Genomic DNA, 13506 nt, shown 5'->3' with positions numbered 1-13506 from the left:
AATTCCCTTTCCAATTTTTCAGAGAACAGTGAGGAAATGTGTGTAGTGTTTTTTCCATAGTTACCACTCAAGATTTGCACTGAGATGTGCTTGGTTTAATGCAGTTCTTAGTCTGTTAGCTGATTGGAGAAGAATATCTGGCAGATGTTGGATTTATTTCTGGAAAAATTATGAGCATTAGAATGGAGGTATTGATTTATTTACACTTCAGCTGTCAGGACCAATGTGTTGACATTTTTTCCTTAGAGTGAAAAGAGCAGTGGGCAGAGCTCTGGTTGCTGTGAGCTGCTTGTGGCAAGGGTGTGGCCTCAGTGTGAACAGATCATCTTGCTATTTGTTTATGGCAGTGATGTTTTTCTTCAACCTGGTTTCCCTACAGGTCTGATAACAAGATTGAGAGCATTTGGTTGTTCTAAGTCAGATATCTAGGTCTTAGACAGGAGACAAATGCTGGTAGACCAGAAAGACAAAGCCTCACATACAAGGACTTTATCCATTTACAGGGAAAGAGTATTAACTGCAGATGTTCCTGTAGTAGCCAGAGGTTGATTTTGGATACCCCCAGTCATCACTATTTTGTGAGTTATAGTCTCCTCCTGAATGTGGGGCTCATTGTTTCAAGTAGACTGGCTAGTGTGTCCTGTGGGCTCCCGGAACCTGCCTGGCTTTGCCTTGTCCAATGCTGGACTAACAGCTGCAATTCACCACTCCTGGCTTTGTACATGGGGCTGGGAGTCTGAATTTTTGCTGTTTGTCTGGGGCTCTTGATGAAAGCAACTAGACCTGAGCCTTTAACCACCTCGCTAGAGTTAACTCTGTGGGTCTTCTAATCTTGTTCACTTCCCAGTACTGCAAACAAGACTACAACAGTACAGGATTTATTTATTTATTGTTTGCTAATAAAGGTGTTATGAAACATGCAAAAATGCTAAGGGATGATGAAGGAATATATTTTGTGGGGTGAATGGCTTCTGACTTAAAGTCTTTTGGAGATTTCTTATTTTATGTGTATTGAGTATTTTCGTTGCCTGTGTGCATGTGTACAACCTACATGCCCTTAGAAATGACAAAAAAAAGGATTCTCTGAAACTGGAGTTACATGATGAGCTGCCGTGTATGAACTGAGAAATGATCTCAGATCCTCTGCATGAATAACTGATGCCCATAACTGCTGATCCACCTGTCTTGTTCCTGTGAGTGAAATCTTGGTTTGTTTGGCTTGTTTTGTTATCTTTCATTGTGTGTCATGGGAATTAAAACCACAATAGCACACTTGTTAGATAGGTGCACTACCCCTCACCTACACTCCCAGATTCAGGTTGATTTTGAAGTTGTAGTTTTCCTTTGAAGTATTTATCTAGACCTGTGTGACATGAATATGCTTTTACTAGAAACATGTCCCATGACTAAGTAGATAAAAGGGTGTAACCTTGATTTTTGTAAGCACCCAACCACATGGGAAAGTAACCAGCACTGGCGAGTGACTTTATCCCTAACCCAGGTGCATGGCACAAACATTTCTTCTATAGCTAGCATCTTAGGGTACAGGTAATATAAAGGAAGTCATAATAATAATCAGTTATTTTTCCTTCACAATGAGCAAAGTGATACATTGGATGCCTTGTTCATCAAGTGTGACTGACTTCCCATGTCCTTTACAGTTTTAGGAACACACAGTTCTCCACCTTCAGTTCTGGTTCTGCAAAGACCCTCAGTGACAGAGTGAAGAAATGGAATGGCTGATGGCAGAGGAAACAAGGAATAGGACTTTGGTCCAGGAGTTCATCCTTGAGGGGTACCCTGTGGCCGAGCACCTGAGGATCCTCTTCTTCCTACTGCATTTGCTGGCCTATTTGGCCTCCCTCATGGGCAACATGCTCATAATTACCATCACCTGTGTGGACCACCGACTGCAGACGCCCATGTACTTCTTCCTCAGCTCGTTCTCCTTTGTGGAGTGTTGTTTTATAACTACTGCTATCCCCCAGCTCCTCACCATCCTTCTGTCAGGGAGGCAAAAGATTCCCTTTGGGGCCTGCTTCTCACAGGCATTTGTCTTTTTTTTCCTTGGTGCAACAGTTTTTTTCCTTTTGGGTGTGTTATCCCTGGACCGCTATCTGGCCATCTGCAAACCTCTACATTATCCAACCATCATGAGCCCAAGGATGTGCTTCCTTCTCGTTACTGTCTCTTTAGTTTTGGGGTTTCTCTTCATGTCCAGTCCAGTTGTGATGCTTTCCCAGACATTTTACTGTGGCCCAAACATTATTCCTCACTTTTTCTGTGATTTTGGACCACTGGCAAATCTCTCCTGTTCAGAAACCAGATCTATTGAGATGCTGTTTTTTAACCTTGCTTTAATTGTGGTTTTTACTTCCTTTCTGATCGCCGTCTTTGCATACAGCAATATAGTAGTCACCATAGTGCGTCTCCCTTCAGCCAGGGAGCAACAGAGAGCTTTTTCCACCTGTTCCTCTCATCTCATTGTCCTCTCTCTAATGTATGGCAGCTGTGCATTTATATACCTGAAGCCAAAGCAGAGAAGCAGAGTGGACACCAACAGAGAGGCTGCTCTTGTGAACACAGTACTGACACCCCTTCTGAACCCTGTCATCTACACCCTGCGCAACAAGCAGGTCCACCAGGCTCTGAGGGATGCTCTGTCCAGGGTTCAATTACACAGATATCAGAGGAGCAATGCACCTTCCCTTTGAGTTAGTCTAACACCAATTTCATTTAAATTTTCTGGATAAATCACCAGGTATTTTATCTCATCAAATTCTGCTTTTTCGTTATTACAAAAATGGCTGACATATTTCATTTAAATTTTGTATATAAGTCACCAGGTATTTTATCACATCAAATTCTACTCTTTTGTCATTATAAAACTGAATGACATATCCTGTAATTCTATTGTGAGGCGTTAATAATCTTGTGATGAAAATTCTTCCTATATCTGCTTTGGTGGCAATTAAGACCACAGCCTCAAATATATTACATAGAACTTACAGTTTGAACAAAGTGTCTCAAATTATCTATGCCTGATTTGATGTGTGTTTTTGGTCTGACTTCACGTATCCTCTGGAGGATCAAAGAGAATCTTGAGGGTAGCATTTGGAATGGATAATTGAACTAATGAATACTAAGAAGTAAATATTTGTTTGATGCCAGATTTATGTGATCATCATACTAAAATATGAATGGCCCATAAATAATAACTGTCATATTAATATAAATTACTTTTTACTTTTTATATATTACTTATTAAATATTACTTTTAATATAAATTTACTTACTACACATGCTCCCCATGAAGCCTATTTGCATTCAAACAGACATCATCACACCTCTAGTTTTCACTAAGATGTAAAGCCTTGAAACAAAATGTCCCTATTGCTATCTTTCATTTACCAGGCTGAATTCAGTCTGAACCCTAAAACTGAAGGACCAACAAAAGGCCCTAGGAATGATGGATTGTTAAGCTGACTAGAGTTGTAGGTTGGTTACCGTGCAGGTAAAATGCAAATAATGGAAGAAATTACCTCAGAGGTGAAAGAAATCATCTAACTGTAATAATAACACTTCTTGAGATGAATTCATGGACGAGGTCTAGCCTGCATCTTAGCACCAAGGCAAAATCAATCTATTAATCAGTCATGTGTCATAAGACAAGCTGAATAGACAGCAACACAGGAAAACACTCGTGTCCTGGTGAATTTTTTTTTTATTGAACTTCAGTAGGAGAATGGCCTCCATCAGATGCCTGTGCATATGTCTGTGGGGCATTTTCTTCAGTGTTGACAGACATGGGAGGGCCCAGCAGACAAGAGTAGTGCTATCCTCTTGCTCAGGCTGGTGAACTTTGACTGTATGGGAAAGGCAGCTGACTGTGAGCATAGGAGTCTGTCAGCAAGCCACAGTCTTCTGCCATTTCTACTTCAAGCTCTTGCCTTGGGATCCTTCCCTGACTTCCCTTAATGAACTGGAAGTCAACTAAACCTTTTACTCCTGAAGTTGGTTTTGGTCTTGGTGTTTATCATAGCAACAAAAACTAAGCATCACACCCTTATATTATAGATAGGACAAACTGAAACTGACATTGAGGCCACAGGGGTAATTCCAGCTTTACCATAATGACAAAGTGTAAGTACATTAAGACTTACTTTAGAGAAAGAGGCTTTTATTATATGAGATGATTATGCCTTAAATTTTAAGAACATAGACACAGTCTTAAATCCATAATTGCCAAATTTCAAAAAAGCTAATGGTATGAAATACTAGCACTCCAAGTAGACTGATAAAAAATGATCCAATCCGAACAATGCAGTTTCATAATGAAATCTCTCTCTCTCTCTCTCTCTCTCTCTCTCTCTCTCTCTCTCTCTCTCTCTCTCTCTTTCTCTCTCTCTCTCTCTCTCCCCGTGTGTGTGTGTGTGTGTGTGTGTGTGTGTGTGTGTGTGTGTGTGTGTACAAAATGATAGATTTTAAGTGAAGGAAAACTGAAATCACTGAAACAAGAATTAAGAACATACAACTGTGGGTGGTAGGGGATGCCCTTGGTCCTTTGGAGGTTGATGCCCCAAGTAGGGGGATATGAGAGTGGTGAGGCTGGAGTGGGTGTGTTAGGTGGAAGAGCACCCTCACAGAGCAGGGCATGAAGGATGGGATAGAAGGTTTCTGGAGGGGAAACCAGGAAAGGGGATGACATTTGAAATAGGAATATATTAAATATCCAATAAAAATGACTTGGTCTTAGGCGCTATTTAGAGTTCCCGTATAATAATAAAATGTGTACATGTTGTCCTTCTGCCTGGTCCTTTCTGCTCAGCAGACTGCTACCTAGTCTGCTCACTGGAAGAGGTTATATCCTGAGATATACCAGAGGATCCACTGCACTCAGCACTCTGGGGGCCAGTGGACTCAGAGACCCACCATGTCCCCAAACCCCATCCTCTAATACCAATCCCTTTCTGCCTGATCCTTTCTGCTGGGGCAGACTGGTAGCTAGACTGCTTCCTCAAAGAAGCTATATCCTGAGGCATACCAGAGGATCTGTTGCACTCAGAACATTTGAAGTCACATATTGAAGCCTATCAGAAGAACCACTACCCTCAAAACCTTTGATACCATATCCTGAGGCATCCCAGGGGATCTGCTGCACTCAGAACACCACAGCTTGATGGCAATCCAGGAATTCCTCTGTACATAGGGCAACTGAGAAATTCATACCACAGTCTGAAGACCTCCCAGGGGCTGTGTGGTATGCAGGGCAACTGATTCAAAAGACTCAAAGCCTCCCTGGAGTGTAGCTACACTCAAGGAAACAGAAACCACAGTTCATTAAACCCACCACCACCACCACAAAAAAAAAAAAAAAAGACAACCTCACACCAGACAACAGTGCGACTGCTGCTCTGAGGACCCACCAGTCTGAAGGACTCCCAGGAGATGTAACGCATCCAGGTCAATAAATTAGCAGCTTCCCTGCCCCTCTTAATACCCTCCAGTTGGAAGGCATCACAGGAGGTCTGCTACAGCCAGGAGACATGTTGCCACCCTGGGACAAAAGAGGCAGACTCTAGACAGAGTCAACTCATACCAGCAAACACTAGGGATAACCAGATTGCAAGAGACAAGCACAAGACCATAAGCAACAGAAGCCATCATATGTGGGCATCATCAGAACCCAGTTCTCCCACCACAGTGAGCCCTGAATACATCAACACTCCTGAAAATCACGTAGCCGACTTAAAGTCTTATCTCATGAAGATAGTAGAGTCCTTTAAGGACTCACTGAAAGAAATACAGGAAAACAAAGGTAAAACAGGTAGAAGCCCTTAAAGAGGAAATAAATAAACCTCTGAAAGTAATACAGAAAAACACAATCAAACAGCTGTAGGAATTGTGTAAAGCAGTCCAAGACCTAAAAGTGGAAGTAGAAACAATAAAGAAAAAAAAATGGAAGCAAATGAGGAAATGGAAAACCTGGGAAAGAGGATAGGAATTACAGATGTAGGTATCACCAACATAATGCAAGGGATAAAAGAGAGAATCTAGGTGTAGAAGATACAGTAGAAGAGGTTGACGCAATGGTCAAAGAAAATTCAAAACATAAAAAAAACTAACCTAAAACATCCAGAAAATTCAGGACAAAATGAAAAGACCAAATATAAGAATAATTGGAGAAGAGGAGAATGAAGATTCCCAGCTCAAAGGACCTGAAAATGTCTTCAACAAAATCATAGAAGAAAACTTCCCCAACCTAAAGAAAGAGATGCCCATAAATATACAAGAAGATTACAGAACACCAAACAAATGGCACCAGAACAGAAAATCCTCTCATCACATAATAGTCAAAACACTAAATGTGCAGAACAAAGACAGAATGTTTAAAGCTGCAAGGGAAAAGGGCCAAGTAACATACAAAGGGAGACCTATCAGAATTACACCAGACTTCTCAACAGAGACTATGAAAGCCAAAAGGGCCAGGTCAGAGGTCATACAGAACCTAAGAGAACACAACTGCCATCCCAGGCTAATATACTCAGCAAAACTGTCAATCAAAATAGATGGGGAACCCAATATATTTCAGGACAAACACAAATTCAAACAGTAGCTATCTACAAATCCAGCCCTACAAAGGATCCTAGAAGGAAAACTCCAATACAAGGAGAATACCTATAGCAAAGACAAGATATTAAGCACCTCACAACAAAGACAAAGGGGAAAACCACGAGCACATGAAGCTACCTACACAAGCAAATACAACAGAAACCAACGTTTTTAATATCTTTCAATATTAATGGACTGAACTCACCTATAAAAAGACATAAGCATTGGCTTCGGAGGATCACTTCATTGACATAGCTGAAGTAGAGACAGGAGACAAGCTGTGGGAGGTGCAGTGTGAGTCCCTGACTTTCTCCGTGGCTTGGCACCCCAAGAGGCCTCTGCTGGCTTTTTCCTGTGATGACAAAAATGGCAAGTATGACAGCAGTCAGGAGACTGGAACTGTGAAGCTATTTGGGCTTCCCAGTGACTCCTGAGAGGGCACAACACAAGAGGAGAGAAGAAGCCGGGTGGACTATTTGTGCTTCCCAATGACTGGACCTCACACGGAGAGGAGGCCTGGGCTTCCTAATGACTCCTGAGAGGACATGAAGGGGAGACCTGGCTGGGCACAAACCTTCCTTTTGTATAGTTCAATGTTGTCTTTTGGACTTTTTGGGCACCCTAAATGTTTGTAAATGGTATAAATTTCAAGAAAACACAAAACAAAAACAAAAATAAAACAAAGCAAAAAAAAATAATCCCCTTTGGTTAGGCTCTGCATACATTAACCCTCTTTGTGGTACAGGAGATTTGAACTAGCCTTACTTGTGGTAAGCAAGTGCCCCAACACTTATCTCCATCCCCAGTCCCACTTCCTGGATTTTGTTTTGGTATATTTCATGTTAGACAGTTAACTAATAGGACTTTACAATTATAGGTCATGATCTGTTGTTTTAGGGTTCTCTAAAGGAACAGAACTGGTAGAATGTCTAAGAACAAAATTGATTATTCTCTCTCTCTCTCTCTCTCTCTCTCTCTGTGTGTGTGTGTGTGTGTGTGTGTGTGTGTGTGTGTGTGTGTATGTACATGGGATTTCATCAGAGTGGCTGACAGACCATGGTCTGGGTTGTCATTCCAACTACACTGCTGTCTCCTGACAGAAAGGCCAAGGATCAGTAGGTGCTGAGACTGGATGGCTCAGCAGTGCTCATCTGATGCTGGAGTCCTGGGGAATCCTAGAGAGCTTTGGGTAGTTGGTCTGTGTTGGAAAGCTGAAGAAGCAGGGAAGAAATGCCTCAGCAGCAGAATAGATGGACCAGGCAGTGAGAATGAGGGCAAACAGGCGAAAAGCCGAAGCTTCCTTTTTCCGTGAACTTTAATATACACTGCCTCCATCATGTGCATCCCAGATTTCGGGTGGCTCCTCCTACCTCAGATAATCAAGATTTCTCTCACAGGTGTGCCCTGCTGGTTGGGTTTCAGTGATTTCTAGATGGTGCGGTCAAGTTGACAGCCAAGATTACCCACCACAGGACCCGTGTAGCGTGCCCTTTGGGAGTGCCCTGTTTTCTGGATTTTAATAGGCAGTTTGTTGGACATGTTGCTTAGGCAGGACCTATTTAGAGGGAGGGCAACATAGGGATGGGATTTTTAAAACCAATTTTGAGAACTGAGCATTCAGTAAAGCTGGCTTTCATAATGGAGAGAAAAGAAAAAGAAACAAAGGGAACAACAAAGAATCAGCAAAAACAAAAGCTGGTTCTTTGAAAAAATCAACAAGATAGATAACCCCCTAGCCAAACTAATTAAAGGGCCCAGGGAGAGTATCCAAATTAACAAAATCAGAAATGAAAATGGAGATATAACAACAGAAAAAGAAGACATTCAAAAAAATCATTCAGATCCTTCAACAGCCTATACTCAACAAAACTGGAAAACCTAGATGAAATAGATAGTTTTCCAGACAGATATCATATACCAAATTTAAATCAAGACCAGGCAAACCTTCTAAACAGGGCCATATCCCATAAAGAAATAGAAGAAGTTATGAAAAATCTTCCAACCAACAAGAAGCCCAGAGCCAGATGGATTTAGTTCAGAATTTTCCCACACCTTCAAAGAAGACCTGATACCAATATTCCTCAAACTATTCCATAAAATACAAACAGAAGGAACACTACCTAATTTATTCTAGTCAGGCCACAATTACTCTGGTACCTAAACTACACAAGGGGCCTACCAAAAAAGGGAACTTCAGACCAATCTCACTTATGAATATCGATGCAAAAATACTCAATAAAATTCTTGTAAACTCTCCTTCTTTAAAAGGGGAACAAGAATACCCTTGGCAGGGAAGAGAGAGGCAAAGATTAAAACAGAGACTGAAGGAACAGCCATTCAGAGCCTGCCCCACATGTGGCCCATGCATATACAGCCACCCAATTAGACAAGATGGATGAAGCAAAGAAGTGCAGACCGACAGGAGCCGGATGTAGATCTCTCCTGAGAGACACAGCCAGAATACAGCAAATACAGAGGCGAATGCCAGCAACAAACCACTGAACTGAGAATAGGACCCTGTTGAAGGAATCAGAGAAAGAACTGGAAGAGCTTGAAGGGGCTCGAGACCCCATATGTACAACAATGCCAAGCAACCAGAGCTTCCAGGGACTAAGCCACTACCCAAAGACTATACATGGACTGACCCTGGACTCTGACCTCATAGGTAGCAAAGAATATCCTAGTAAGAGCACCAGTGGAAGGGGAAGCCCTGGGTCCTGCTAAGACTGAACCCCCAGTGAACTAGACTGTCGGGGGGAGGGCAGCAATGGGGGGAGGGTGGGAGGGGAACACCCATAAGAAAGGGGGGGAGGGAAGGTGATGTTTGCCCGGAAACCGGGAAAGGGAATAACACTCGAAATGTATATAAGAAATATTCAAGTTAATTAAAAAAAAAAGAAAAAGAAAAAAAAGAAAATGCTATCTTTCTTCCATTGAATGGTTTTAGCTCCATTGTCAAAAATCAAGTGACCATAGGTGTGTGGGTTCATTTCTGCGTCTTCAATTCTGTTCCACTGCTCTATCTGCCTGTGTCTGTACCAATACCATACATTTTTTTATGACTATTGCTCTGTAATACTGCTTGAGGTCAGGGATGTTGATTCCCAAAGAAGTTCTTTTATTGTTGAGTATAGTTTTTGCTATCCTGGGTTTTTTTGTTATTCCAAATGAATTTGCAAATTGTAAACGGCTGGGGGAATCACCATTCCTGACCTCAAGTTCTATTATATTTGCTTCAGTGTCCTGGTGCGGTTAGTCACGTTTCATGTGTGCTCATTCAGCCAAGATGCCTGAGGAAACCCAGACCCAAGACCGACCAATGGAGGAGGAGGAGGTCGAGACCTTTGCCTTTCAGGCAGAAATTATCCAGTTAATGTCCTTGATCATCAACACTTTATACTCGAAAAAAGAGATCTTCCTGAGGGAGCTCATTTCCAACTCCTCATATGCTCTGGAGAAGATCAGATATGAGAGCTTGACAAACCCTAGTAAACTGGACTTGGGGAAGGAGTTGCACATTAATCTCATTCCCAACAAGCAAGACTGAACCCTCACTATTGTGGATACTGGCATTGGAATGACCAAGGCTGACTTGATCAGTAACCTTGGCACTATTGCCCAGTCAGGCACCAAAGCCTTCATGGAGGCCTTTCAGGCTGGTGCAGATATCTCTATGACTGGCCAGTTTGGTGTTGGTTTTTACTCTGCATATTTGGTTGTTGAGAAAGTGACTGTCATCACGAAGCATAATGATGATGAGCAGTATGCCTGGGAGTCCTCAGCTGGAGGATCCTTCACAGTGAGGACTGACACAGGTGAAACAATGGGTCATGGAACAAAGGTTATCTTGCATCTGAAAGAAGACCAAACTGAGTATTTGGAGGAAAGGACAATAAAAGAAATTGTGAAGAAACATTCTCAGTTTATTGGCTATCCCATTACTCTCTTTGTGGAGAAGGAACGTGACAAGGAAGTCAGTGATGGTGAGGCTGAAGAAAAGGAAGAGAAAGAGGAAGAGAAAGAAAAAGAAGAAAAGAAGTCTGATGACAAGCCTGAAATAGAAGATGTTGATTCTGATGAAGAAGAAGAAGAGAAGGATGGTGACAAGAAGAAAAAGAAGATAAAGGAAAGGTACATTGATCAAGAAGAACTCAACAAAACAAAGCCGATTTGGACTAGAAATCCTGATGACATTACGAATGAAGAATACGGAGAGTTCTACAAGAGCTTAACCAATGATTGGGAAGAACATTTGGCAGTAAAGCATTTTTCTGTTGAAGGACAATTAGACTTCTGGGCTCTTCTTTTTGTCCCAAGACGTGCTCCTTTTGATCTATTTGAAAACAGAAAAAAAAGAACAACATCAAGTTGTATGTTCACAGACTTTTTATCATGTATAACTGTGAGGAGTTAATCCCTGAGTATCTAGTATCTGAATTTCATGAGAAGGGTGGTGGATTCTGAGGATCTCCCTCTAAATATTTCCCATGAAATGCTGCAACAAAGCAAAATTCTGAAAGTTATCAGGAAGAATTTGGTCAAGAAATGCCTAGAACTATTTACTGAACTGGCTGAAGATAAAGAGAACTACAAAAAGTTTTATGAGCAGTTCTCAAAAAATATAAAGCTTGGAATTCATGGAGACTCTCAAAATCAGAAGAAGCTTTCAGAGCTGTTGAGATACTACACATCTGCTTCTGGGGATGAGATGGTTTCTCTGAAGGACTACTGCACCAGATTGAAGGAAAACCAGAAGCGCATCTATTTTATCACAGGTGAGACCAAGGACCAGGTTGCTAACTCAGCCTTTGTGGAACATCTCCAAAAGCATGGCTTAGAAGTAATCTATATGAATGAGCCCATTGATGAGTATTGTGTGCAACAACTGAAGGAATTTGAGGTCAAGACCTTGGTGTCAGTTGCCAAAGAAGGACTGGAACTTCCAGAAGATGAACAGGAAGAGAAGAAACAGGAAGAGAAAAAGACAAAATTCGAGAACCTCTGCAAAATTGTGAAAGATATCTTGGAGAAAAAGGTTGAAAAGGTGGTTGTGTCAAACCGATTGGTGACATCCCCATGCTGTATTGTCACAAGCACATATGACTGGACAGCAAACATGGAGAGAATCATGAAAGCTCAAGCCCTCAGGGACAACTCAACAATGGGCTACACAGCAGCAAAGAAACACCTGGAGATAAACCCTGATCACTCTGTTATTGAAACCTTAAGGCAAAAGGCAGAGGCTGACAAGAATGACAAGTCTGTGAAAGATCTGGTCATCTTGCTGTATGAAACAGCACTCCTGTCTTCCGGCTTCAGTCTGGAAGATCCCCAGACAGGATCTACAGGATGATCAAGCTTGGTCTAGGTATTGATGAGGATGATCCTACTGTGGATGATACCAGTGCTGCTGTAACTGAAGAAATGCCTCCCCTGGAAGGAGATGACGACACATCACGCATGGAAGTAGACTAGGCTTCACCAGAACTATGTGTTTGATGCTTACCCTCATTCCTTCTGATTATATATTTTCCATGATTTTTGTTTATTTTTTGTTAACATTTAAAACATCTGTGTGGCATGAAAACTAAGGGGAAGATAAAAATTTCTACATGTGATACTGTGATACTATAGGTTTGACTCAAGAGGTTGATAGAACGCTTGTTGTAAGACGTAATGTAACCTACTGTTAATGTCAACTATGTGGTCTGAAGTGTTTAGCTGTTGAGCTGGATTCCTTAGTAGACCAAATTAAGATGACTTAAGTTTCATCTTAAAATTTTTTTCATTTCCTGTAGTTAATTCTGCATGTACTAGTCTTAGAAGTAAACACAAGCTAAAACAACTTGACAGAGGAATTCCCCAAGTGGCTTGTTTTCCAAAGTACGGAGAACAAAACTTTAAGTTCCCCTAGGTCTTGTAACTCAGCAAGGCTTGTGAATATGGAAATAACAGTGCCCAATCACATTCTGCTTTAAAAAGTTAAATACAGATGAGATTAAAAAAAAGCTCTACTACAGAGTAATAGTGATAAAAACTGCATGGTATTGGTACAGAGACAGTCAGATTGATCAATGGAATAGAATTGAAGACCCAGAAATAAAACCACACATTTATGCACACTTGAACTTTGACACAGAAGTCAAAAATATAGAATGGAAAAATGTCAGCATCTTCAATAAATGGTCCTGGTCACCAAGCATAAAACTCAAGTCCAAGTGGATCAAGGACCTCAACGTAAAACCAGATAGACTGAATCTAATAGAAGAGGAAGTGGAAGGCTTGAACTTAGTTGCAAGGAGGAAATTTCCTAAACAGAACTCCAATGGATCAAGGTATAAGAACAAGAATTGATAAATGGAACCTCATGAAAATGGAAAGATGATATTAGCTGAAATAACCAGCTAAGGGGAGATAGAACCTAAGAAGCCCACATTAAGTAGAGAAGTCCCTCAGTTGAGGAATATGATCACCCTCCTATCTCAAAAATTTTAACCCAGAAATGTTTCTGTTTAAAGGAAAGACAGAGACAAAAATGGAACAGAGCCTGAAGGAAAGGCCACCCAGAGAAATCCCCACCTAGGGGTCATCCCATCTGCACACAGCAAACCCCATCACTATTGCTGATGACAGGAAGCACTTCCTGAGAGGAGCCCAGTGTGGCTGTTCCCTGAGAGGTCCTACCAGCACCTGACCAATACAGATGCAGGTCCTCACAGCCAACCATTGCATGCAGTGAGTGGCAGGGACCCCAATGGAAGAGCTAGGGGAAGGACTGAAGGAGCTGAAAAGAATTGCGACCCCATGGGAAGAACATTATCAACTAACCAGACAACCCAGAGATACCATAAAGTAAACCATTAATCAAAGAGTCTACATGGACGGGCTCATGCC

The 13506-nt window shown here is 41.6% G+C and overlaps 2 protein-coding genes across 2 annotated transcripts; both read left to right on the top strand.

The window, feature by feature from the left end:
• Positions 1 to 1730: 1730 nt before the first annotated feature.
• Positions 1731 to 2714, top strand: LOC116904624 (olfactory receptor 6C4-like). Its single transcript, XM_032907414.1, has one exon. It carries the CDS (start codon positions 1731 to 1733, stop codon positions 2712 to 2714), a length of 984 nt encoding a protein of 327 aa, XP_032763305.1.
• A 6609-nt stretch (positions 2715 to 9323) lies between these two features.
• On the top strand, positions 9324 to 12102 carry LOC116903362 (heat shock protein HSP 90-alpha-like). Its single transcript, XM_032905837.1, is given in 5 exon segments — positions 9324 to 9340; positions 9895 to 10955; positions 10958 to 11040; positions 11042 to 11945; positions 11948 to 12102. Coding segments are annotated over 4 exon segments (2184 nt in total). The 5' UTR covers positions 9324 to 9340; positions 9895 to 9898; the 3' UTR covers positions 12088 to 12102.
• The last annotated feature ends 1404 nt before the right edge of the window (positions 12103 to 13506 follow it).

The sequence above is a fragment of the Rattus rattus genome, chromosome 6, assembly GCF_011064425.1.
Source record: "Rattus rattus isolate New Zealand chromosome 6, Rrattus_CSIRO_v1, whole genome shotgun sequence".
NCBI classification, from domain to species: domain Eukaryota; kingdom Metazoa; phylum Chordata; class Mammalia; order Rodentia; family Muridae; genus Rattus; species Rattus rattus.
Note: the sequence above shows the minus strand (reverse complement) of the source record. Positions and strands in the feature narration are given on the sequence as shown.